This window comes from Triturus cristatus, chromosome 2_2, assembly GCF_964204655.1.
Source record: "Triturus cristatus chromosome 2_2, aTriCri1.1, whole genome shotgun sequence".
NCBI lineage: Eukaryota > Metazoa > Chordata > Amphibia > Caudata > Salamandridae > Triturus > Triturus cristatus.
In genome coordinates this window covers 351,899,520-351,927,277 of record NC_140582.1, presented here as the reverse complement: position 1 = coordinate 351,927,277, position 27,758 = coordinate 351,899,520, and the positions used below count along the sequence as shown (strand labels likewise).

The 27,758-nt window shown below is 50.1% G+C and overlaps 1 protein-coding gene across 2 annotated transcripts in view; it reads right to left on the bottom strand.

The window, feature by feature from the left end:
* Positions 1-27,758, bottom strand: part of CENPE (centromere protein E) — a 1,911,253-nt gene that overhangs the window by 1,663,371 nt on the left and 220,124 nt on the right. For both annotated transcript variants that reach the window (XM_085641421.1, XM_085641422.1), the window contains exons 17-19: positions 12,403-12,459; positions 12,151-12,318; positions 3,165-3,239 (exon numbers count right to left, since the gene is read on the bottom strand). In XM_085641421.1, coding sequence (XP_085497547.1) covers positions 3,165-3,239; positions 12,151-12,318; positions 12,403-12,459 — 300 coding nt within the window. The remainder of the gene's footprint in view (positions 1-3,164; positions 3,240-12,150; positions 12,319-12,402; positions 12,460-27,758) is intronic.

The window sequence follows — 27,758 nt, the reverse complement described above, 5'->3', positions numbered from 1 at the left end:
GGAAATTTGCATCCTGTAAGTCCAGAGCGGACAGGATCTGAGCTTAAGTAAGCATTTTGAACTGATCCTTCCACAGAAAGTCAGGCAGTCATCAATGATTTAAAATCATAATCACAAAAGTGCAGAAGTCATAAATGTAAGAGGAGAATAAAAGTGAAGACAATGAGGCAAATACAATTCTAGAATTGCAGACATCTACAACAGTGTACTATGGATTTTTTTTAACGGGCAGTAGCAAAATCAACTTCAATGTACTTCAGAGTTTGTAGGAACATTTAGACAGGTCTACCTGTTCTAAAATTGTGAGCCTTCACAATGGGTACCAAATGTATCCTAAAATAGTAAGCGTATAGGCATTCAATGCCTGGAGGCCCCAAACCGGCCGTACGCCTCAGTTTTCCTTTAGAGCAAGAAAGTAATGCAAAAAAGCTTCCCTACACCCTCTCCCTTGGACAACTGTCAATTTCCTGCATCAGAACAGCTGAATGTTACTCTGAGAGTTACATCAGTGCAGGAGGAATGTAGGTGGTGGTGGTGGAAAGAAAGGGCAGGGGAGACCCACTTGTCCAACGTGATGGATCTCCAGCCATTCAGGTAGTGATGTATTCTGTCTCCTGCCAGCCAGCCATGAATCTTAACAGGCAAACTAGGGCAGTTTGACAGTCACTTCAGCAGGGGAGGATGAGTTGGAGGACTGCTGCCCCAGCTCATTTTAAAGTTGTCTACGGGTGCTGCAGTCAAGATCCCGAATGGACTGGATCGCCAGTTGCAGTTCGGGCTGAGAGGACTGGCATTCGTCAGTCAGCTAGCCACCTGAAATAGGCTCTGAATTGTCTGTATTGTGTTGCTGCGGCAGGACTGTTCTTGGATCGTTGCAGCTTCAAATCTTTTTTTGCAAAACGTCTAGAGCAATTTTAGGACATATCCATAAGGAATGCCTTCAGGACCCCAGAAAACCTGGTTGATCTCATCCAAGTGTGCCTTCTGGTGCCAGTAGGTGTGCTGATGCAGTCTGTATGGTCCAGGTCATCCCAAAGAACATACTTACAGTTGCATCCTGATAATCACGTGCTGTTTGGGTCAAAGAAGCTCTGGGGTCCTCCAGGACAGTCAAAAAGAGGTCACTAGCCATGTCATTATACATGGGTGAACCTTTGCATCATGCTAACTCCCTGAAGACCAAATCACAAGGCAAAATGTTTATGGCCTAAAGCATCAAAGGAGCAGAACTAAAGGTGCTTAGTTTAGATCCAACTGAGAATGCCAAACAACTACGTTTTGTAGTGTTGTGTGAGCAAAGAGAAAAAAGAAGACAAGTCTGAGTTGGTATGTGTTTAGGGTTTTTTTCCCCACGCAGATTCTTGCATACCATACTTCGAATCCACATTAAAAAAGGTATAATTACCTCTGAGAGTTACTTTCACAAAATATGTATTTAATAGATTCAATTACTGCTGATCAGTGTCAACTTTTTTTCTTTTAATATCATTGAAGTATGCATTGCTCCACAGAGACGGGATACTCTGGAATAGGAAACTCAGTTTAGCAATACATGAAGATTCAGAATGGGTTTAGGATGGGCTCTGAAGAGTCAGCCATCAACCCTCTTATTGGGTATCATTTATATTTTTTCGTACATTGATTAGGAGGATCTTTTTGTGCGGTTACCCCAAAGAATTGCTTCCAGAAGAAAACAAACTTCTGTGTCCTGGACTTCCCTTTGAGAGAGGATAGCATCAGTTTTGCCTCCTTCTAATCGCCTTTTGGTGGTTCTTGAAGCACATTTATTACCATAAGATACTGCTGGACTTAACCAAGCACCATAGGTAATCCACATATTGATTTCACTGGCATTTGTTTGAGGCAGTTGTAGCAGAGTTTCAAATACTTTTAATATGGGTGTCTGCCACTAGAGACAACACCACCACCCCCTCCCTAGTGGTCTGTCAGCCGTTGGTCAATGCTGAAGAGGGTTTGAAGTAAACCTCTAGTGCTTGCACCAGAGGTTTCCATTTTTCAAAATACTGGGTGTAAGCGGACTGGAATCGCTTGCAACCCACACCCTTATCTGCCCATCTGCGACGTCTGCATGCAGTGTGGAGCACTTTTTAACCATTGTTTCCAGCCACGAAAAATGTAACTTTTTTCCTCTCGACTTCAGGGTAATCCACAAACCCTAGGTACCTTTAGAATCACCATAATGTTGTGGGAAAAGGACACAAATTTGCTGTGCATCCCTTATGTTGAAAAAAAGTTAGAGAGGCCTAAGCTCGAAATACCCCAGCCAGCCAAAAAGGGGTGAGCACTTGAGTGAAAAAGCTTCAGCAGTAATGGGCTAAGTCTGGATATTTTGATGACAAAATACTCTGTGGGCAAAATAAAGAAATCTAACGTTCAAAAACTTCGAAATGCAGACTAAATTGAATCGCAAGGCCCCCTATAGTGAAGTCACAAATGCATGGCTGATGACTTTCAAAGCCACCTTTCACAGGCAACGATATGTCTATAACAAAATGTATGCAGGGGTGGCTGCTACCGGACAGGGGTGATGGCGGGTGAAAAATGAAAAGAAAAAAGGACTTACCTGAAATGGCCAGCTGCCGTCTCTACTCTGTCCTCTTCCTGTCTCACGTCCTGGCCGGCAACAAGAAACACCCGGGCACATAGGTTCCCCAGAGCTAATCAAAACACACTGCACCGAGGTTCGGTGCTCAGGCGCAGACATGTTCCTCACCAGGCGGTGTAATGCAGTCTGGTGGGGAACATGCAATGGCAAAACAATGATGCTCACTTAGAGTGCAAACCACCCCTCCCTACTCTGGCAAGCCCCACTCCGCCACGGACTACAATTGGAAAAACAAAATGATAATAACAACACGTTATTTTATATTTCCTTTTGAGCAGTGGGGCGATGCTCCTCCGCCTCAGCAGAGGAGCAGCCGCTGAATTTATGGATCCAGTCAGATGCCTAGGATAAAGATGCATACAAGTAATCACTATTAGTGTGTATCCATTAGAACATTCTCACTAATAGGGTATAACAGATTCTTAAAAAACTAAAGAGTTTCACAAAATTAGAAAGCACACTTCCATAGAAATTATATGTATAAACATATTGCCTTAAGAAATTAATGCATTCTGGAAAGTAACCACAAATGTCTCACCTCAGTTTCTCTGTTGTACACTTCTGCATTCTCAACTATCTCCTTTAAGGTGGCAATTTCATGCATTAGTTGCATCTGTAGAGCAATTAAACAGGCAATAGTACAGAAAGCATTAGCTAGCATCCCTGGATTAAAAAACCTCCACCAAGAAAATCAACAGAATAAAAACAGCCAATTGTCTAACTTTTAAAGTCAGAGAAAAGAGTGCAAGGTATTGGACTACCCAGGAGAAAAATATGGGTGTTTTGGCCTGATTCACAAAGCCCTAGCAAGTCAGATCTGCACTCATTACATTACTCCTGGCTTACAGAAAATTTTACTTTTTATGGATTTTCAAGGGATCTCAATAATACATTGTGTTAGAGAAAGTTTCTTTGAGAACTACAATGAATAAAAACTTGAAGTGGATTTCACTTTAGGTTAAAAATGTAAATCCCCCCCCAAAAAAATCGAATACAAAAATGCTTCTGCCCAAGAAACTTTCTAGTCTTCTTGGGGAATTTATTTTTCTCATGGCGAAACCCCTTCCATTTTACCCCTCATCAAATATATGGGTTAGCTACAATTCCAAACGTGGAAAGGCACTAACTCCTTACTTTATCTTTTGGCATAGTTATCGGCAAAGGAGATGTGAATGCTCACACAATTAGGAGCTTGTGGATGCTGAGCTACTTGAGCACGGTGTAGCCGCCTTATAAACATTCACATTGCTACCTGGAACCCGAACTTGCCAACAGGTGAAATGCACAACACAGGCAGACGTTTGGCATCCATTAGTGACACTTATGAAAGTAAAATTCTTCAAGTACTGATTCAGTGAATGATTATTAGGAATTTATACTCATAACTTTTGTTTTATAAACAAAATAAAACACCCCAGTTAAACTTGTAATGCTTTGTGAATCAAACAGTCCTGCACACACTTCTGACCAACAAGATAGAAAAAAGTGCTACTTACACAGCAAAAATCAAGTACTGCTTCTTGAATTGCTTTTGAGAAAGACAAGTAAATGTATATAATGTTAAATATAAAAAAAACTACAGATCACCCACACACCGCATAGTCTGTCCACCAGTAGCCACATGCATGCACAGTTTAGGAGCAGACAGAGAAGCAATCACCAAATCAGCAGGTACTCTGTTAAACTTTGAAATGATTCAAGGTTAGGAGGATGCAAGATTAAATATGAAGCGAATAGAAAAGTAATTCATTATTCTCTGGTAACCAATTTCCAAAAGAAACCCACTCCTTTAATGGATTCCACAGCAGTGTTATCTTCGTTACGAATTTGGCAGACGGTCGCGGGTTTTTTTCAATTAAGCAATTATTTTTTAGGACAGATTATATAAAACGACTATTGCCATGCAAATACATATACTAGTATAAAGTAAAGGTTATTGGGGGTTTGACAGGCTTCCAGCCAACGAAGAAAAAGTTACTACATCACAGAAAACAAGTTACTCATCTTGGGCAATGCCTCATCTGGTAGAGGCTATCTAGCTACAGATTCCTTACCTTAAAATATTACTCAGGCATCAGAATGAATCTGGAAAATCTGTAGTAGAATCGCTGCATGCCAGTAGGTGGCGTCAATCGGCTCTGCGTTATCCGTGTTCGTGACATGCGAAGCGCCTATATATATGCCACACCAGCGCACCAACAATTTGTTTTCAACACATTTCAGTGCCAGAAGGACAAAGCCACGACAGAAGGCTGATGGGCCACTGTGCCGACACTAAGGAACTACAAGGGTCACCATCTGTAGAGAAATCTGTTAGCAGAGGGGGAGGATCAGAAAGGAATATGCAGCTGGAAAGAGTCTCTACCAGATACAACATTCCAAAGATAAGTAACTTGTTCATCTGATAGAGACTTCTAGTCACAGGTTCCTTACCTTAGAATAGGTGCCAAGCAATATTTCCCCGGGGTGGGTCTGAAAACCGATTTAGACCAAGAAGTCCTGGAGGACTGAATGGGCTAAGTGCCCATCACAACAGACCTCACTGTCCAGGCAGTAGTGTTGGGTAAACGTGTGCAGAGATGCCTACCTCGCAGCCGGACAGATGTCCAGGGCAGGAACTTTTTAAAAGCTAAGATAGTGATTGCAGCCTTGGCTCCTGCAGAAAAAGCACACAAGCCCTCCGGGGGTTGCTTCTTGGCCAATCCGTAGCAGATTTTATGCAGAGGACAATCCAACTTTAGATAGTCCATTTCTGAATGGTCTTTTCTTTCTGTGCCCAGACGAACTCAATGAAGAGTTGATCGTCCATCCGCAACTCTTTGGTGCAATCAATGTATGCTCTTTTTGGGGCCAAGCGGTAAAGTCGCTCCTTCTCTTTGGAAGGGTGAGGTGGAGAAAAGAAGGTTGGCAGTCTGATGGTCTGGCCTACATGAAAGGTTGTTACCACTTTAGGTAGGAAAGAGGCACATGTTCTCAGAACCAGTGTATCTGGGGAAAAAGGTTATGTAGGAAGGGTGCACAGAAAGTGCCTGCAACTTGCAAACCCTCCTAGCTGAAGTAATGGCATCTAGAAAAGCTGTTTTAATGGTCAGAAGTTGTAGAGGGCAATTGAGCAGAGAATCGAAGGGTGAGTGAATCAAGAATGTCAAGGCTAGGTTCAAGTCCCATTGGGGTATGATGAAAGGTTTTGGAGAGAACAGGTGTTGTAGTATTTTCAGAAAATGAGTCACAACAGGTGATTTAAATAAGGAGGGCTGGTCCTGAACCACAGGAAAAAATATCTGGCCAAAGGAAAGTGCAGAAAGGGGCCAACATTTTTGGTAATACACCAAATCACGAATTTGCACCAACGGAGGCGCATAGTTTCTTAGATGAAAGACACCAGAATGACACTGCAGACTTCAGCAGGGAGGTAAAAAAAACTATCAACTACTGCCGCCGCTCAAACTCCATGCATGATGGAGCATGTGCAGGTTCGGGTACAGGACCCTACCCTGCTGCTGCGACAAGTGATCTAAAGGGACAGCCTGATTAGAGGACCGATGTTCATGCTCATGAGTTCGGTGCAAAATCCAGAACCACAAGAATGACTTTGGCCTGGTCATTCTTTATCTTCTTGAAAACTCTGGACAAGAGTGTTGACTAAAAGGCATACATGAGGCCTGAGCTCGACTCAAGACTAAAAGCATCTAAGAGCTCCAGTGCACCAACGTGCTGACAATACACGTCCTCAACTGTGGAGAACAGATGAAACCAAGGCTCTACTCAATCGCTGAAGAGACCTTGCACCACCCCCAGATGGAGAAGCTATTTGTAATCTGCTAGGCATCAATGGCTGAGTTTGTCCGCTCTGGCATTCAGACAGCCTGCCAGATGTTGAACCAACAGGAATATGTCCTGACATTCCAGACATGTCCAGAGAGAGCCGCTTGACACAGGGTCCACGGCCCCCCTGTTGCAATACCACATGGCAGTGGTGTTGTTCGTGAACACCTAAATCAGACTTTCCCTGATGGAAGGAAGAAAGGCTTTCAATGGCAGGCGAATTAACCTACAACTCCAACAGGTTGATTTGGAGTTAAGATTCCGGCAGAGACCAGAGTTCTCCGATCTCCACCTCTCCCCGGTGGCCACCCAAACCTAGGAGTGATACATTGGTCACCTGTCATTTCTGGGAGGGGAAGTAAGAAGGGTCTGCTGCTGACCCAATCCCGGTTGGTCAGTCACCACTGCAGATCTTTTGCACTTCCCTCCAATACCTGAACCAGATCAAAGAGATTCCACAGACACTGTGCCTATTGGGACTTCAGGTCCTACTGTAGAGCTTGCATATGCCAGTGGGCATGCGTTACCAGCTGAATGCTAGAGACCATGAGGTCCAGCAGCCTCAGTCAGTCTCACTGAAATCCAGGATGGAGGCTTAAACATCAAGCCGTTGCCTGAATATCCTGGACTCGCCGCTCCAGGGAATAGGCTCGAAACTGCACTGTGTCCAGAACAGCTCTGATAAAAGGGAGTGTCTGAGAGAAAGTCAAGTGTGACTTCGGCATATTGATAGTGAACCCCAACAAATGCAGAAGGCTCCCCATAGTCTGGACGTGGGAGACAACTGCCTGGGGCAAACCTGCCTTCAACAGCCAGTCATTGAGATAATGGAGGACTAGAAACTCAGACCTCTGCAGATGTGCTAAACACCACCATCACCTTGGTGAAAACCTGAGGGGCACTGGCGAGGCCCAAATGGAGCACAGCAAACTGAAAATGTTCGTGGCCCACCGGCAACTGCAGACAGGATGGGTATTTGAAAGAAGCCATCCTGCAAGTCAAGGGCTACCATCGAGTTTCTAGGGAAGACAGAATCTGAGCCAACATGAGCACCTTGAAATTCTTCTTCAGGAAAAAGTTGAAAGGGTGCAAGTCTAAAATAGGGCAGAGGAATCTGTAAAGCATAGGTTTTATTGGTAACCGTAGTCCTCGCGGAATTCTTTTGAATTTATAGTATTGGATTAACAGACACATGTAAACGCTGATTCAATTCCCTTCTTATTAAGTATTCAAGTTGTTGAAGTTGTGTAATGGGACTTCCTTGTGCATTAAAAGAGGTTTCCTGAATGAATGTGTACATTTCCGTTGCTTGTTCAGATGTATACGCTTATATTAGCATGACTGTCCATGACGAAACCTTGTGAAAAAACATAATTATCATCGTGCAAGCCAACCACTACTTTTTGGTTTGCTGAACTTAAATCTCTTCCATACTTCCCTGGTAAGTGCGCTATCATACATATAACAATAATTGAGATGTTATGCCAAGAACCACTTGTTTCTTAGACCCAGATAGCACTGCATCAAATAATAAACTTATTTATACTTTTGAAAACAGGTTTCTTTACTTGTTTTCAAATTCACATGAAATCTTTTCTAGGTGTGGTCTGTGTATTAGAAAAGATTTAATGAGAATTTGATATATTCTTAATGCTGAGCTCTCTGGGTCTAAGAAACAAGTGGTTCTTGGCTGAACAGCTCAAATATAGACGTTTGTAAGTGCAGTGAAGGCATATTGAGTACATGGGCTGGGAGTTTGTCATTGCAAACTCCACTGCTCCATGATGGCTTTACTGAAAACTGAGAAGTTTGATATCAGACTTCTAAGCACAATAAACTCACACTGATGCCAGTGTTGGATGTATTGTACATCGCACTCAAGGGGGCATCCTAGGGATACCCCCTGAAAAATGACCAACTCCCTTGTGTCCAGCTGACTGGTCTGCACAAGCCTGCCACACACAGACATGTTTCTGACCCTCTGAGGTGAGAACCCTTGTGCTCTCGTGCGGCAGGGACAAAGGCTGCATGGGGTGGAGGTGCTTCACACCTACCCCTAAGCAGAAACAGCATTCAGGGTGGTGAGCCTCAGAGGCTTCCTGCCCTTTGATATGCTAGCCAGGGCCTCGCCTGCTAGTGGAGTTGCCCGCCCCGTTGACCAAGCCTCAGTTTTGGCAGCAAGGTCAGAGGGAAAATAAATAGTCATGAGACGTGCGTCCCCTCTCTGCCAGGAGCAGGACTAAGGTGATCCCCGCCTTAGAAAATCCTCCATCTTGAATGGAAGGATTTCAGCCAATCAGATTTGGGGAAGGGTCCCTCCAAAGGGAGGGGACACACTAATGGTGTAGTCACCCTAAAAGGCAATTAGCCCACTGGCTACAAGCAGCCAGTACTGTAACACCACGAAATTCATTATTTAGGGGCACTCCTGAACCTTGATGCTCAAATTCCTACGACCTAAGAAAAAAAGGGTCGAAGAAGACGCCGGACAGTAAAACTTGAAGACGATGGCCCTAGCCCTACTGGCCTGTCTCCAGCTTAATGAGCCTGCGAAGAAGCCGTTGCCTGTCCTGAGGCCAGTGTCTCCCAAGAACACCAAGAAGACTGCCGCTCTTCAACAAAAACCAGATCTCCAGAGGAAAGCAGCCCTGTCCAAAAACACCAACCACAAGGACTCCGGATCTGCGACCGCTGCTCACTCACGCCCACGGCCAGAGTCTGAATGGCTCACCTGTCCATTGAAGGCTCCCCAGCGATCCGGAACTCTCATCCATAGGTGGCTCACCTCTCCTGGACCCCACGAAGTCGCCTTCAGCCCCTCCATAAAGGGTCCCCCTGACCGCGACCGGCACAGGTAAAGAAAATCTCACACCGAAGGGCACCCCTGCATCCTCAGCCTTCCGACCTTGGCGAGCCCAGCCGACGGTGCCCAGTCCTCTCAAATTAACTGCCTTGCCAGTGGTCACCTTCAGCCAGCCTCCTGGTCCGAGTCTGCAGCCTCTATGTGCGACCAAGAATTCCCATTGAGAAGCATTGGGCGCCCAACGCTAATTTGCACTCTGCCGCTGCTGGTGGTGCTTTAAGGTTGATACTGCCTTGTCGCCCTTCATGTGCTTGCTTTAACCCCTGGGGCCTGGGCCCTGGGCACTTAAAGCACAGTTATCTATCTGGACCTTGTTCGGTGCCCTCAGTCTCCATTAAATAACATCGGGCCCATTGATCTCTGCACCCGGCCGCCACAGTGCCGCTGTTGGTGCAGTTCCTACCTTAAACTGACCCTTGCCCAATGTTTGTCTAAACCCCCGGAGACTGGAAGAGTAAGTAGTGTACTTACCTGTTCATGCAACTGTTTTCACTCCACAGGATTACATTGCATTTCTCATACTGCATTTAAACTGTATCTTTTACAACTGCTAGGTTCTACAGTTTCGGATTGACAACACAAAATAATTTCTATTACTGTAAAGCATTTTTACTGCCTTGCAAAACAATTCCTACTGATTTTTTTAAAGTCTTACTGCTCTTGAAAGTGTTACTTACCTGTAAATGAGTTCCTCTTGGTTCTAAAAATAAAATAAGAACTTTTTTTATACAAAACAATTAGTCTTGGATTCAGTCTTTGAGTGTGTGTAATCATTTCTTGCCTGGGTGTGTAAAACAAATGCTTACCACAGCCCTCTGATAAGCCTAACTGCTTGAACCTACTACCACAAATAGAGCTTTTAGTATTATCTACTTATGCCTCTGTAAGCCTCTGGGGATCCACTGGATTCTGTGCACACTATACCTTACTTTAGTATAGTGTATACAGAGCCAGCTTCCTACAGACAGCACTTGCACAACTGAATGCCTAATACTGTGGGCATATTGACCCAAGAATCACAAACTATTCCCCAACTGCATTGCAAAGTTGGCAGACAGGAACATCCTTTTGCGAAAGGTATACAGCCTCTAGGATTCCCTATCTGGTGATGTGGTAGGGAACATGCCAGGGTTTACTTTGGAGATGGAGGCCTGGTAAACCAGACTCTCCAGGGTGGGGTGCTAGGTGAGGAAAGCTGGGTCCGCAGGAGTTAGGGGATGGCGGCGGGTAATTGTTCTGTGCACAGGAGCCTCTGTGCAGGGCTTGGTCCACGCCCTGACCTAGATATCTGTGAGGACATTATTAAGAGGAGAGGTTCTGTGTCGGCAAATCCCGGCTGAATCATCTCAACTGTCACTGAGGAAAGCGTAAGGTCCAGGACATCCACCGCCCTTCTCACCACTATGGCAAATCAAGGCTTTTCCTTTGCAGCCACACTAGGAAGAGAGACTAAGTTAGTGTCTCTGAAGGTGTCCAGAGCACTGGCATCCGCCAGTACCTCATACTAGTTGTCTGCGGGCTCTTCTATGTGGTTCTATTGGCCATAAGGATCCTCTGATCCTCCCCAATCATACTCTTCAAAGGTCACATATAAAAAAGATGGTCCTGGCTACAACTCCGAAGGTGGGGTTCCAGCCGGCACCGAAGTCTATGTTGGGCAATGCCTATACAGCTCTGTAGCAGTGTCGGGTATGATGATGTCATCAGTGCCCTGGGAGCAACATCACTGGAACTGGAGAATGTCACCAAAATTTCGCAACCGAAGACAGTCTGGATACATCACCGGATAGTCTGGATTCAGGAGCCTGACTGGGGAATAGGGAAGACCTTTCAAGCAGAAATCCAGTGGTGGCACCTGCCATACTCAAGAGGACAAAAGGCACTCTAGAGGGGTCGGCCCACTCTAAAATGAGGTGCCTGCCTCTCATAAAACTCATGCAGCTGGGTGGGAGTTACTTAAATTAATTTCAAGAGGCACAGAGCGGATCCAGAGACATGCCCGCAGCTGATGTGTGGGAACGGTGCCTTGAGTGATGGCATCATTCCTGTGCCTCGTACTTGGGCTGGTGGAGCAAAGTCGAAAAACACTTTCTTCAATTTTTTGTGGGACTTACCAGACTACTTCAACTGCAATGATAAGCGCCTGCAACGATTCCGGGAATTGGCATGGGACCCTCCACACAACTGGGAAATGGACAATTGCAGAGTCAACAGACTTCAGGAGCCCAGAAGCTTCAGGGACTGTTTCTGCTGCACCTTGAGGTTCATGGCGTAACTTTCTTTACAGCCTTAAAGTCATGGCCCAACTACAGGTACCAGAGGCAAACCAGATGGAGTTCTGTCACAGATATCTGCCTGTGACAGAAACCACAGAGCCTAAACCCCACCGGTCCCTTGGGGGACATCCCCGACAGAGTTGGAGACAAGTCTTGAAAAAGGAATCTCAACAAAACATTGAAAAAAATGTTGGGCAAAAAAATGAGTGGAGGTAGCTCTCTCCGGACCTTTGCTGTCTGGCGAAGAAAGAAAAAAACTGATGTTAGTGTGCTGGGGTGGTGTCAATATAGACATCGTTCAAGTCACTTCTGGCATAGCTGACGCAGAGCCGAACACCGGCACCTACCAATGTGCAGAGGTACTGCACAAGATTGTAACCATTACAGTCGAATACACAGGGAATACAGAACTAAGTATTGTGTTGGAAGTTCTAGCAACACTGTAGATGGCCACAGATTTAAGTTAGGGGAGATTAGTCCATATAAAGAGCTCATAAGTGTATCACAATATTAATAGCAAATATATTTTGAAACAATTTCCAAACATTTTATTAACATACCTCTTGTTCTTTCTGTGCTTCCTTTTCAAGCAACTCAAACTCGGAGAGTTCTTTCTTTTCATTTAGCTGCACTTTCAAATCATTGATGTCATGTTTTAGTCTCTCATTCTCCAATACTACACTGTCAAAATGTTCCCTCATTGTTGCCAACTCATGAAAGGTAGTTTCCTAGAGAAAACAAAATAAATGAATGATAGCCACTTGAGCAAACATTATAATACCATATCCACTATTTAAAGTTACTATTGATACCTTCTCCAACATCAGAGCTTCACAAATTTGGACGCTTTCCTGAAAATCCTCATTGCACTGAAAGTAGAAAAAAAAGTTTTAAAGATCAGGAAGATCGACAAAAACTACTAAAAACGTTACACACAAAGCCAGAGTTATTTAAGTGATTTGGAGATTTGTGAGGAGAAATAGGGTCAAACAGATTCATGGCTGGTGAAATTTTGCTGGTGAGAAACTAGCACAAATCTTCGAATGTTGTCCAACAAGGGACTGAAATTTCACGTGAAAAATATACAGTGAATCAAAGAAAAAGTCCCACTTAATATGAAATTACTTCATCTGGCTGTAGTCTCTTCTTGCAGATCAAACTTATGTTCTGAATGGAGGAGAGTTATGGTGCATTACCTTGCACACAAAGGACATGGGAGCAATAGTGCATAAGCATCCACCAGTATCACTCCGTTGACACATGAAGACACCTAAAATCTGTCTACCTGGAGGGTAATCAAGCGATAAAGGGGTGTTTGTCAATAACGTGAATGAGGACTAAAGATCAACTGTAAAACAGTCACTAAGATGAGAAACTTATAATTGCTCAAATCATTCCCCATCAAAATAGGGGTGCCAGGTAATTTTATATTTATCAGTAAACAGTATTAACATGCAGCCACACAAACAACCATCTTATTTAGCAGCACAGTTACCTCACTGAAAATGGCAAACTTCAGCCAATAAGGTGAAGGTGCTCAGCACTCCACTGCGGCAAGAGGCAACTATAGCTCAGGTTTCTAGCACAAAAGTGGAGGGATAGTGGAGAAAGGGAGAGCATCAGTATGGAGAGTAGTGAAGAATGCATGTGAATCTGTGAAACATACCAGTGCAGCAGTAGTGCAGTTTAACTTGTTTTTTCTTCAACATTGGATCTTTCATAGATTCACATGCTTGAATCGGAAGAGCAATCAGTTTAATAACAAAAACTACATATGTATAAATGCGTAGGTGGATCAAATGCACTCCCTCAAGAAACTAGTTGTGCAGGACCAATTGACACCACCAAACAACCAGCTGCATTTATATCTATGCAGTGGCAATTGGTAAACATGGCATACATGCACTTGCTCTATGGGGCAAGTTTGCACAATGTCATAGAGCACAACCATAATAACACGGCCAATGACATGTATCTGGTGGTTTGGGCTAGTGCTTTCCAATGTGCAGGCGGGTGGCTCGTATGGTATTATGCGACGGAGGCAGATTCCACTGTGCAATTCCTTTCACTGCACTCAGGTGCAGTCTGAGTGGCACAAGAAACACAGTTGATTAGAAGTTCTGATGTCCTTTGTTCTGTCAATATAGTACTTAACCCCTTCGCCGCGGCAGGAATTCCGCCGCGGCGCTGGGGGGGGGGGGGGGGGGGGTTTGGGGGCAGCGCGGTGGCGCTGTACTCGTGACGGAACCGCACCGTCACGAGCCACGGTTGAGCTGTGCTCATGACGGAGTGGTTCCGTCACGTCTCCGCCCACTGCGCTAATCGCCCGCACAGGCGGGGAATTAGCGCCGCGTGGGCGGAGTGGCGGCCAACGGCCGCAGCATGACGGAACCACTCCGTCATGAGCACAGCGCAACCGTGGCTCATGACGGAGTGGTTCCGTCATGAGCGGGGAAGGGGTTAAGGGGTCTACAGACATCCAAAGGGGAGAATACCTCAGCTTGTTAAATAAAGTTCGGATAGGGAGACTGCAGAATGACAGGTTTGCAGAGATGAAAGTCTTAAAGAACTTTAGGCATGCATTTTGTGCTGGTAAAGAGCAGGACCTATTCTTCCTAAACATGCAGGAATCAGGTGTGTGGGAAAGTTTAAAAAAAAACTGTTTGTATAAGAGACTAAATACTACAACTATCTACTTGCCCAGCAAAGAAAACCACTTACCCCATTAACTCCCTAAATCACTTAGTGTAGAACGCTTTTCAGACATGAGTGCACTTCACGCGGAAAACTTCAAATTGGGAGATAGGCGTCATTTAAAAATATTCTTGGTATACATTGTGCAGGCAAATCAAATTTACATACTTACAATTTATATTTTGGCATAAGTTAGTCAGAAAGAAAATAGAATACATTTACAAACACCAAGATGAACTACTATGACATCTACAAATATCTGATCTCCAGGGTGGAACCACAGGTGGCTATAAATGTAAAGTGTGCATATTTCTCAAGTTGAGTGCCGCTGACACTGGGAGGATGACTTTCCTTATTCTTCTGGAAAGGGCAGGAAATGGTTCTGGAGATTTCAGCCCCTTTTAGAACAAGGCATCATATCACAATGTGAAATTGTGATATGGTCTTGTGCTACAATGAACCGTCTCCGATTCGGGAAAATCGGAGACTTCTTCACAGTAGCACAAGACCAATGTAGGTCTGTGCCTCCTGCCACAAAGCAAGGCAGCTTGTGGGATGTCATGTATCTATTATCAAATCACCCATTTAATATTCGATTTGAAAAATGTCACTATCATGAAAGTATCCATAATACAAACTCTTTATTTGGTGAAATAACAAATAAAACACACTGAAAGGCATCCACTGCAAATATATGTGAAATGCCCATTACAAATATATGTAAAATGCAAATTTCATATATTTGCAATGTATGCCTTTCAGTTTCACTATAGAGTGGCATTTTTCAAGATTCAGATTTAAACAGATGATTTTATAATAGATATAGGGCATCTACATGAGCCCTTCTGCTATGTGGCAAGAGACCCAGATTCACATTGGTCGTGTGCTCATCTACACAGTCTCTGGCTGATGAGACTTCACCTTTAGAACACAAAAAATATTGACTCTGTGTGAACTTTGAAGTTGAAACAAGGTCGTACTAGTTTGCTGATTTTGAGGGATTCGGAGGTTGACATCATAGAAAAGAACGATAATGTGGAAAACCCATGTCTTATGGCAGTCTTTTCCCATACGGGGCTGGGAGCTGCTTAGGTATAGGCTGTGGAAGTCTTACTGGCATACCATTAAGGTAAACAAAAGAAGTGTTAGAAGATGGGTTGTCTGACTTTAAAGGCATGTGAAGTAATCACAAATCTTCCTTAATCTCGTTAGCACTGGAAAATCACATCCACAGAATTTCAAACAATGATTCTAAAGCATCCTGCAAGGTAGACCCATATCAAATATCCACCACAATACTGAGTATCAAGTCAATGAGGTATTGGATATGCCCAATACCCAATTATGTTACAGATGGAGGCTCTAAAAGCACTGCCAGAAGAAACTGCTGACTGGAAGGCTGGGAAGTTATGAGCAGAAGTGGGAAGCCAATGATACTGCATCCCAGACAGAACTGACAGGATAGTTTGTTTATGTCTGAAACTAAACTCATGTCAGTAGGTGGTATTGGGGGCTAACAAGTTAAAATGCTTCTCTTCCCAGTCCAAGCAAGCTCCGGATGTGCCACAGAACAAAACTGTGTAGACGATTCACAGTAAAAAGGGCATGGTAGGGGAGTTGAGTCAGCAGCACGAAGGTCACACATTAGGGCTGCTCTGCTAGCCAGGGATCAAAGATCTGTACAAAATCCTTGTAGTAAAGTAGGTTCCTGTTACAATATCCCCCGCACACCACCCCCCACCCCCTCCACCCTCCCCCCCCCCACACACATACACTTTTTGGCTGGCTTTTGATAGAACATGGACTGTAGAGTACTCGGTCCCTGCTAATCAGGTTCCCAGTACCAGTGTTATTCCTCTGAACCCATTCCACTATGGACACAGCTTTAGACCCCCCTGAAAGTCTCTAGTAAATGGTACCCCTGGTATCTAGGGCACTAGGGACCCCTTGCCAAAGCCATGCGAATGGCCACTGCAGCCTGCATGCCTTGGTGCAGAGAAATACAACAAAGTTGACATGGCACACTGAAAACAGGGAGATTAAAATAAAGTCCCCGTCTTTCTCTTGATCCCAGCACGCTCTTACACCCAAAAATGAGACACCTCTTTCATCACATGAATAACAGAACCAAAGATACAAAGAGACATTCACTGCATACCTAGAAAAGAGAAGGGGTTTAGATGGGACTTAGAGATGTCAGAGAGGTTACAGGAGACTAACTGTTGAGAAGTTCCACAAAGCCTACAATTGTTTGGAGGAAGAGGGCATTCTACGATGGCTGCTGGGTTACAAAGGGAGCCAGTAAACATTCATGGGTTCACACTTTGGGATACAGGGGTGTCAGCGTGGAAGGCATTGATGGTTTGCAGGGTTACAGGACTGGTGGAACTAGGGTGAGGCAGGTGGCTACAGAAGAATCATTTAGAGGCTAGAATTGTAGTTAGTGAGGGAAATATAAGTTACCACTAGAGAGATGGCAGAGGGTTTACATAGGGAAGAAGTTAAAGGAGGGGAATATGTCGTGTCTTAGTAGGGTGCTGGTGGAGTTATACTCTCAACTAGATCTATGAAGGAGGTGGGGGTAAGATTGCTTGCAAGACAAGGGACAGAGCTGGGTGGGGCTATAGACGGTTGAGAAGTTGAATATGGAGTAAAAGAAGGGTCTTGGACCTGAAAAGACATGGTGTTGCTGGGCTGAGTTGGTACTTTTGTAATTTCTTAAAAGAGACAACAGTTGCTGTAATTCTAATTGCCACTTCATGCAACCATAATGTGTTACCTTGGGAAAATGTTTTATTACCCAAGGCCTCTGATCCTTAGATAAAGGCCAAACCCTTATATTAACCACTACGTAAAATGAATAGATAATTACATGATGAGATTTTAAAGTTGAATAACAGTACAGCACCATCAGGTTCATCATGATATTAATGATATTACATCTAAGAAGTTAAGTAACCCTCTATTCCTCATCAGGGCTATAGCGGACTATCCGTTAGCAGATACTGTCAACTGATGTCTCAAACTCTTTAACTGTCCAAGAAATCATACTGTCTAAGATTCCACAAAGAACAGCTTAGCACTGAACAGAAAATCTCATAAAGCATGTTAAATAATTAAAAGTAAAGTGTAGGGGGCATCAGGAACAAAGTAACGATGCCTGGATTTTGTAGCAAATATACTATCAGAAAACAGCCTGGTAAAAGTATGCAACAGGCACATTTCACCTTTTCCCTTCTGTTTTGTGTGCTGGTGAAGTATCCATTACAAAATAATCAATGTTCTCATAGAATTGTAAAGCACAAGTTACTACTTGTGTAACAATATATCTGTAAGAGACATTAGTGATAGATTCCTTACCTAAGAATATCCCCAGGAGTCAGACTGGATCCAGAAAGTTTTTCGTCAGCAGTACCCCGGCGCGTCAGAAGGTGGCGTCGTGCAGCTCCACTTCCGTCGCTGGCATTGTATGCGCCGAGATGACGTCACGGAGACTACTTAAGCGCCACCCACGCCCTGACGTCAGTTCTGTACACGACTTTCCACGCCAGGAACTCAGAGCCATGCCAGAAACTGACCACTGGTGCCATGAAACTAGGGCCCTGAAAGGGATGACCTTAACCCTAGAAATCAGTTTGCAGAACGGGGAGAATGGGTGGGGTGGTAAGGAATCTATAACTAATGTCTCTTACAGATCTATTGTTACACAAGTTGTAACTTGTGCATCTGAAAGAGACGTTAGTGATAGACTCCTTACCTTAGAATAGATACCCCAGCAATACCAACCCCGGTGGTGGGTCTGCGAACAGGATTACACCAGAAAGTCACAGAGAACAGAACGGCCAAAGAAGCCATCTCTCCGGACTGGACGGTCAAGGCAGTAATGCTTGGTAAACGTGTGCAGCGAGGCCCACGTAGCTGCCTGACAAATACAGCATTCCAAAGCAGTAGTGGCTGCCGTTGCCCTGGTAGAATGGGCACGCAGCCCCACAGGAGGCTTCTTAGCCAACGAGTAACGATTAAGCTGCTATGTTGCACATAACAACCAACCAAGAGATGGTTCATTTGTGCACGGCCCAACCTTTTTTGGCGCCCACATAGCCAACAAAAAGTTAATCATCCACCCGGAAATGTTGTGTGCGCTTTAGATAGAACGAGAGTGTACATTTTGGGTCCAGACAGTGGAGCCTCTCTTCCTCTTTTGAAAGATGTGGAAAGAAGGTGGGCAAAGTGATGGTCTGCCCGATGTGGAAGTGTGCGACAACCTTTGGCAAGAACGAAGGACGAGTCCTTAAAACCACCTTGTCTGGATGAACAGAAAGCAAAGTAGATTTAGAAGAAAGAGCCTGGAGCTCGCTCACTCACTCTTCTGGCAGAGGTGATAGCTACCAGGAAAGCATTCTTTAAAGTGAGAAGACGTAAGGGACAGTTATGAAGGGGCTCAAAGGGAGCGCACATCAGATAAGTCAAGACAAGATTTACGTCCCATTGAGTCATTATGAAAGGCATGGGAGGAAACTTGTGTGTAATGCCTTTGAGGAAGCGATTAACAAATGGGGACTTAAAAAGAGAAGGGTGAGCTGGAAGCCATAGGAAGGCAGAGATTGCCGAAAGATAACCTTTGATAGTGCCCAGAGCAGAGCCCTGATGGGCCAAAGAGAGAAGGAACAGAAGGACCTCAGAAAGAGGGGCACAAAGGGGAGTCTTTGTTGTGCACCATGCCACAAATTTGTTCCACCTGCAGGTGTATACCGTTTTAGTGGAGGGACGCCTGGCTGCCAGAATGACATCACAGACTTCGGGAGGAAGTCGAAAGCTGTCAACTGTCGCCGCTCAATCTCCACGCATGGAGGTGGAGGCTGGACAGGTTCGGGTGGAGGACCGTCGTCTGCTGATGCGACAGAAGAGCCTCCTGAAGAGGCAGTCGAATCGGGGGATCGATCGCCATGCCATGCTGAGTAGCTCGGGATACCGGTATCTTCGTGCCCAATCCGGAGCCAAAAGATGACTTCGGCCCGGTCGTGCCGAATCTTCTTCAGCAGTCTGGGCAGAAGTGGTATAGGTGGAAAGGCGTACAACAGACCGCAGCTCCACTTGCGACAAAAAGTGTCGCCGAGCGAGTGCAGCCTTGGAAATTTCAACACGCAGAACTGATGACATTGCGCGTTCTCTTCTGTGGCGAATAGATCTAACCAAGGCACTCCCCACTGTAGAAAGAGACCTTGCGCCACGTCCGAGTTCAGACGCCATTCGTGATGCATCATGCACCGGTGGCTTAGTTTGTCTGCCCTGGCGTTCAGAGAACCTGCCAGATGTTGAACCACCATGGTAATGCATTGATGTTACAGCCATGTCCAGAGGCGCAAAGCCTCCTGACATAGGGTCCACGTCCCCACCCCGTCCTGTTTGTTGCAATACCACATGGCGGTGATGTTGTTCGTGAACACCTGCACCACACTTCCCCGGACAGAGGGAAGGAATGCCTTCAGTGCAAGTCGGATCGCCCAAAGCTCCTAAACATTGATATGGAGTAGGGACGCCACCGGAGACCAGAGGCCTCTGATCTCCGCTTCTCCCAAGTGGCCGCCCCATCCCTGGAGGGACGCATCCGTCACCATTGTGTGCTCCGGTTGAGGAAGGGAGAGGGATCTGCCATCGACCCAATCGCGATTCGTGAGCCACCACTGCAACTGTCGTGCAGTGCCCTCCGAGATCTGGGCATGATCGGACAGGTTGCCCTTATACTGTGCCCACTGGAACTTCAGGTCCCACTGGAGAGCCTGCATATGCCATCTGGCATGTTGCACTAACAGGATGCAGGAGGTCATGAGGCCCAGGAGCCGGAGGGTCATCCTGACTGAAATCCGGGATAGAGGCTGAAAGATCGGAATCATAGCCTGAATATCCCAGACTCGCTGCTCGGGAGGATAAACCCGAAACTGCGTCGAATCCAGAACCGCTCCCATGAAGGGGAGCTTCTGAGAGGGACTCCGGTGTGACTTCGGCATGTTGATGGAGAACCCCAGCAAATGCAGGAGGTCGGCCGTAGTCTGGAGGTGGGAGATGACTGCCTGGGGCGAGCCCACCTTCAACAGCCAGTCGTCAAGATAGGGGAAGACTGGAACCCCTGATCTGCGCAGATGAGCTGCGACCACCGCCAACACTCTCGTGAACACCCGAGGGGCACTGGTAAGGCTGAAGGGGAGCACGGCAAACTGAAAGTGCTCTAGGCCTACCGTGAACCGCAGGTAACACCGGTGGGCCGGCAGGACAGATATATGAAAATATGCGTCCTGCAAGTCCAACGCTACCATCCAGTCTCCAGGGTCGAGGACAGCCAAGACCTGAGCCAAAGTCAACATCTAGAACTTCTCCTTCTGGAGGAAGCGGTTGACGTTCCTGAGGTCCAAGATGGGGCGCAGGCCCCCTTTCTCCTTCTTGGGGACCAGAAAGTAGTGGGAATAACAACCACATCCTACCCCGCCCAGGAACGCGCTCGATGGCCCCTTGGCCAAGAGGGCCGTGACGTCCTGTTGGAGAAGCACAAAGTGATTCCCCGACATGCGGTGAAACTGAGGTGGCATGGCCGGGGGGACAGACTCGAAGGGGAGGGAGCAGCCCCTTCGGACGATTTGCAGCACCCACCTGTCCGAAGTGACAGAACGCCAGTGGAGGAGTTGATGGCAAAACCTGCCACCCACCGGCGTGGAAGGATTTGAGGCGGATGCTGCGGGAGCGGAAGTGGACTGTCCCACAAGCTGGCCCCCCTGTCCCGCCGCGGCGGAAACCGCGGCCGCGCTCAGGTTGGTTCTGCGAACGTGTCAAGACAAAAGATCCTTCCGAAGAGGCAGTCGGATCGGAGGATCCAGGCTCATACCGAGTAGCTTGGGATAGCAAACTCTTCGAGCCCAGTTTGGTGCCACAAGAAGAACTTGGGCCCGGTCGCGTCTGATCTTTAGCACTCTGGGTAGAAGTGGTATAGGCAGAAAGGCATACAACAGACTGCCACTCCACTCGCGACGAAAAGCGTCTCCGAGCGAGTGCCGTCTCAGAAACTCCAACACTCAGAACTGCTGAAAGTGCGCGTTCTGTTTTTTGGCGAATAGATCTAACCAAGGTTCTCCCCGTTGCTGAAAGAGACCTTGTGCCACCTCCGAGTGAAGACGCCATTCGTGCTCTATGATGCACCAGCAGCTGAGTTTGTCCGCCCCGGTGTGCAAAGAACCTGCCAAGCGTTGAACCACCAGTAGAATGGCAGTCCAGCCACGTCCAGAGGTGCAGTGCCTCTTGCCATAGGGTCCACTTGACAGAGGGAAGGAATGGTATGAGCGCAAGCAGGATCGCCATAAACTCCAACTGATTGATATGGAGCTCGGACTCCGTCGGAGACCATAGGCCTCTGCTCTCCGCCTCCCCCTTATGGCCGCCCCATCCCCGAAGGGACACATCTGTTATCACTGTGTGCTCCGGTTGGGGAAGGAAGAGGGATCTGCCGCTGACCGAACTTGTAGGCGGAATGACCCAGACGTGCTGTTCGGGAAGATAAATTGCGCCGTGTCCAGAACCGCTCCGATGAAGAGGAGCTTCTGAGAGGGAGCCAGATGCGACTTCGGCACGTGGATGGAGAACCCCAGCAAATACAGGAGGTTGGCTGTAGTTTGAAGGTGTGAGACGACTGCTCGGGGCGAGCCCGCCATCAACAGCCAGTAGTCTAGAAAGGGGGAAGACTGAAACCCCATATCTGCAAAGATGAGCTGCGACCATCGCCATCAATTCGGTGAACACCCGAGGGGCGCTAGTAAGGCCAAAAGGGAGTACGGTTAACTGAAAGCAGGAGCATTTAGAACTTTTTCGGCCGAAGAAAGTAAGTGATGTACCGGAGACCTAAAAGAGGACGCAGGACGTTGTCCTTGTTTGGTCAAGAGGTAGTGGGAAGAACAACCACGACTTACTATGGGAGTTGGAACGCGCTTGACGGCCCCCTCTCGCCAAGAGGGCCGGAACGTCCTGCTGGAGAAGCGCCAAGTGATACACCGACATGCGGTGATACGGAAGGGTACGGCCGGAGGGGCAGTCCGGAATGGGAGGGAGTAGCCCCTTCGGACTATTAGCAAAACCCCACTGTCCGAAGTGATGGTGCACCAGTGGGGGGGAGGGGGGGGGGCGATGGTGAATCGTACAGCCCATGGGCGTTCGGTGGGCCTGAAAACCCCGGACTAGGAAGGTTTGGCGGCCGTGGTGGCAGGGGCGGCGGCGAACTGACCCGGCCGCTGGCCCCGTGACCCACATCTGTGGGTCCCCTTTCAGCGGATGCGTCAAGAGTGCTGGTGCGCAGTCCTGCAGCTTTGAAAGGATTGTGTGTTGGGCACCCTATCCCTGCCAGGAAAGGAACGAAAGGCAGACCCCGAGGGAGTGCGCATGGCGGAAAGGCCCAAGGACTGGGCCGTTACCCGGGAGTCCTCAAAACGTTCCAACTTGCCATCCAGGTTGTCACCAAAGAGGCGCGTGCCAATTAAGGGCATGTCCAACAAGGCATTGTGGACATCCCCTGAGAAGCCAGAGACTGAGCCAGGCGGAACACCACAGTTCTGGAAATAGCCCTGCAGAGTGGGAATAGTGGGCCAAAACGCATGCAGTATGCACTGTCCGCAGTCCCGAAGTGGCAGAGGTAACACCTTGTTCCCAGACCGCTCACCCTTTATTTGGGGGCGGGGGGTACCCTATCCGGAGGTGCAGAAGAGAATGCACATGGAGAAGCAGAGGTCTGGACAACCAGACTCCCCGGTGTTGGGTGTTATGTGAGGAAACTGGGGTCGCCCGGGACCGGGCGATGCTGTTGTGCCACACTCCTATCCACAGGAGTACCTGCGGGAGGCGTGGACCAGGCGCCCAGAGGACGTCTGTAAGTGCGTAATTAAAGGGCAGCAGTGGCTCCTTGGAGGAGGCTCCTGGCCGAATCACCTCAGTCAGGAGATTAATCCTGAGAGACAACGTAGGGAGCTTGAGGTCAAGACCCTCAGCCGCCCTGCGCAAAAGAAAATGTACCATCCTGCTCCGTAGCAAAGGAGGAAGAGGACAGTGTACCAGGGCATGGAGAGAAATCCAGATCGCTCCGATCCTCCACACTGGTATCCTAGTGTGGCGTATACTCACACTGAGCTGCGAGAGGGTCCCCAGATCCCTCCCAGTCTTTGCCGTCGGCAGTGTAAGAGGACGCGGAGGCCGGGGAAAGGGAGAAAACTGCCTCTCCCGGGCTAGGAATTGGTGGACAATAGGTCAATCCAAGCTCGTCATAGTCTGGCCGTGGAGGCAACAGCGCCGTGTCGGACGCCGGGCCTGGAGCCATCGGCAGCGCCGAGGCGGGAAGCCAGCCGGCAGCGCCGAGGCCAGAAGCCAGCCGGCAGCGCCGAGGCCAGGAGCCAGCCGGCAGCGCCGAGGCCAGGAGCCAGCCGGCAGAGCAGAGGCCAGGAGCCAGCCGGCAGAGCAGAGGCCAGGAGCCAGCCGGCAGAGCAGAGGCCAGGAGCCAGCCGGCAGAGCAGAGGCCAGGAGCCAGCCGGCAGAGCAGAGGCCAGGAGCCAGCCGGCAGAGCAGAGGCCAGGAGCCAGCCGGCGGGTCCGAGGCCAGGAGCCAGCCGGCGGGTCCGAGGCCAGGAGCCAGCCGGCGGGTCCGAGGCCAGGAGCCAGCCGGCGGGTCCGAGGCCAGGAGCCAGCCGGCGGGTCCGAGGCCAGGAGCCAGCCGGCGGGTCCGAGGCCAGGAGCCAGCCGGCGGGTCCGAGGCCAGGAGCCAGCCGGCGGGTCCGAGGCCAGGAGCCAGCCGGCGGGTCCGAGGCCAGGAGCCAGCCGGCGGGTCCGAGGCCAGGAGCCAGCCGGCGGGTCCGAGGCCAGGAGCCAGCCGGCGGGTCCGAGGCCAGGAGCCAGCCGGCGGGTCCGAGGCCAGGAGCCAGCCGGCGGGTCCGAGGCCAGGAGCCAGCCGGCGGGTCCGAGGCCAGGAGCCAGCCGGCGGGTCCGAGGCCAGGAGCCAGCCGGCGGGTCCGAGGCCAGGAGCCAGCCGGCGGGTCCGAGGCCAGGAGCCAGCCGGCGGGTCCGAGGCCAGGAGCCAGCCGGCGGGTCCGAGGCCAGGAGCCAGCCGGCGGGTCCGAGGCCAGGAGCCAGCCGGCGGGTCCGAGGCCAGGAGCCAGCCGGCGGGTCCGAGGCCAGGAGCCAGCCGGCGGGTCCGAGGCCAGGAGCCAGCCGGCGGGTCCGAGGCCAGGAGCCAGCCGGCGGGTCCGAGGCCAGGAGCCAGCCGGCGGGTCCGAGGCCAGGAGCCAGCCGGCGGGTCCGAGGCCAGGAGCCAGCCGGCGGGTCCGAGGCCAGGAGCCAGCCGGCGGGTCCGAGGCCAGGAGCCAGCCGGCGGGTCCGAGGCCAGGAGCCAGCCGGCGGGTCCGAGGCCAGGAGCCAGCCGGCGGGTCCGAGGCCAGGAGCCAGCCGGCGGGTCCGAGGCCAGGAGCCAGCCGGCGGGTCCGAGGCCAGGAGCCAGCCGGCGGGTCCGAGGCCAGGAGCCAGCCGGCGGGTCCGAGGCCAGGAGCCAGGCGGCGGGTCCGAGGCCAGGAGCCAGGCGGCGGAGCCGAGGCCAGGAGCCAGCCGGCGGAGCCGAGGCCAGGAGCCAGCCGGCGGAGCCGAGGCCAGGAGCCAGCCGGCGGAGCCGAGGCCAGGAGCCAGCCGGCGGAGCCGAGGCCAGGAGCCAGCCGGCGGAGCCGAGGCCAGGAGCCAGCCGGCGGAGCCGAGGCCAGGAGCCAGCCGGCGGAGCCGAGGCCAGGAGCCAGCCGGCGGAGCCGAGGCCAGGAGCCAGCCGGCGGAGCCGAGGCCAGGAGCCAGCCGGCGGAGCCGAGGCCAGGAGCCAGCCGGCGGAGCCGAGGCCAGGAGCCAGCCGGCGGGGCCGAGGCCAGGAGCCAGCGGCGGGGCCGAGGCCAGGAGCCAGCGGCGGGGCCGAGGCCAGGAGCCAGCAGCGGGGCCGAGGCCGGAACCAACGGCGCCCCAGGGTATCTTGCAGGTGTTGCCGGGGCCACAGGCGGCACAGGGGCAGAACCACCCAACGGTTCCACGGGGTCCGAAGGCGCTCCGGAGGGACCTGAAGGGGCAAATAAACAACCCATGGCAGATAGGAACACTTGTATTCCTTCCGGAGTCGTGTACGGCCCTGGAGAAGGGCCACAGGCAACAACGGAGGCTCCACCGAAGCCACGGGCTCCACTGAAGCCACGGGGGAGTGACCTCCCGCCCCCTCCACCACGCCGACCGGTGAGGGGTAGGCGAAGACCGATGCTGTGTCTTCGACCTGGTATGGCGCTTCGACCTACCAGACCCAGATGCCGACGAACAATGGTGTAGGCTCCGTGACCGGCCGCTCGACCACCCACTAGCGCGGGATTCTGAGTGGCGCGGAGCAATTAGCGGGCCTCAAAGAACTGTCGGGAACACTCCCGCAAGTCTTCGCCGCCATGGCCCGACAACTGGGGCACTTCCCGGGGTGATGGACGTGCCCGAAGCAGAAGAGACACACGAAATGCTGGTCCTTCGCTGACATGTTCCGACGGAGAGTACTTGACAAACAAGAGAAACTAGTCTCAGAAAACAAGTCAAAAATATGACTAGGAATACCGCTCTCTCTCGGATCTGCGCTTGCTGGCGCGGAAAAAGAAAGAACAGAACTGACGTCAGCACGCGTGGGCGTGTCTAAGTAGCTCCGACGTCGTCATCTCGGCGGCTACGCCGCCAGCGACGTACGTGGAGCCGTACCACAACGCCTAACGATGCGCAGGTGTACTGCTGACGAAAAACTTTCCGGATCCAGTCGATGACTGAGGGCCACAGTGGTGGAAATCGCCCTACCCAAAGTATCCGCGGTGTCTAGTCCACACTGCATGGCGAACTTTGCTGCATCTTCCCCTCAGCCACAGCTTGGGAAAGCACTGCCCAAACTTCCTCCGGACACTGAGGCAGCGTCTGCGCAACCGTGTCCCACACGGCGTGAGAGTAGCGGCCCAAGAGGCATGCAGTGTTCACCAACAGCAGCCCTAAGCTGGCAGAGGAAAACAGTTTCTTGCCAAACTGTTCCAGCTTCTAAGATTCCTTATCCGGCGGAGAAGTAGGGAATGCGCTTTGGGAGGTGGAGGTTTGGATGACCAGGCTCTCCGGAGTTGGGTGAGTCATTAAAAGAGCCGGGTCACCCGGGGCCGGGCGATGACACCTGGCCAAGTTCTTATCCACAGGGACCCCCGTGGCTGGCCTAGACCAGCTGCCCATTAACACATCCGTTAACGCCTCATTGAATGGTAGCAGAGGCTCCTCATTGAACGGTAGCAGAGGCTCCATAGAGTTTGCCGCCGGCTGAAGTACTTCAGTGAGCAGGTTCGTTTTTAGAGTTACCATAGGCAGGTCAAGGTCAAGGGCCTCAGCTGCCCTACGGAGCACCACAGTGTATGTGGCGCCCTCCTCCATGGCCACAGAAGGAGGAGAAAGGAAACCAGGCTCAGGAGAGAGGTCAAGGCCAACTGCATCCTCTGACTCTTCTGCCCACTACCGTGCAAGAGAGTCCTCAAACCCCTCCCAGTCGTCCCCTTCCTCCACTGCCCAAGGCACAGGCTGCGGCGGCAAGGGGGGGGTAGGGGAATATAAATGGTCCAACGGCCCCGGGAACGGCGCCGGTCGCTACCAATCCAGCTCCATATCCCAGTTAGGGTCCCAACCCGGAGCAAAATTGTCCAGAAACCCAGGCAAGGGCAGAGGTGGTACAAACGGAACCCATTGCAGCACCGGTAGCGGAGCCGGCGGCAAGGGAGGCCTCTCAGGTGGGACCGCAGGGCCCGAAGGCGCGCCGGCGGGAGCCCTAGGCCTGAAAAGGCAGTCCATGGCAGTAAGAAAATCTTGCACCTGGGCCGGAGTCGCAGATGGGCCCGGATAGGGTGGGTAGGCCGCGGGACTCTCAGGCTCCAACGGAGCCGCGGGGGAGGTACCCCAGGCCCCCGTGTCCGGAGACCGACGGGTGAACGTCGGAGAGCGCAAACGCTTCGACTTCTTATGACGTCTTTTACCCAATTCCGAGTGTGAAGACTTCGACCCCGAGTAGCGATGATGGCGGCTCCACGGTGGGTCCCTTGATCAACCCCTGGATCTAGAACGGTGCGGAGATTAGTGCCGGGCCTCCAGCAGCTTACGGGCCCGCTCCCGTAGGGCCTTCGGGGCCATGGCCAGACAGTCGGAACAGGACCGGGAGTCATGGTCGGGCTCCAAAGAGTAGACACAGACGCCATGGGGGTCGGCCACCGACATCGTACGGCGACATGCCCCACAGGATTTAAACCCAGGCATACCTACGTGGCACCAGGAGTCAAAGACTCAAAATAGTGGAGACAAAAAGACTCAAAAAAAGTTAGTCAAAAAGTGACTAGGGTACGAGCTCTAACCGTATCTGCACTTGCTGGCGTGGAAAAAGAAAG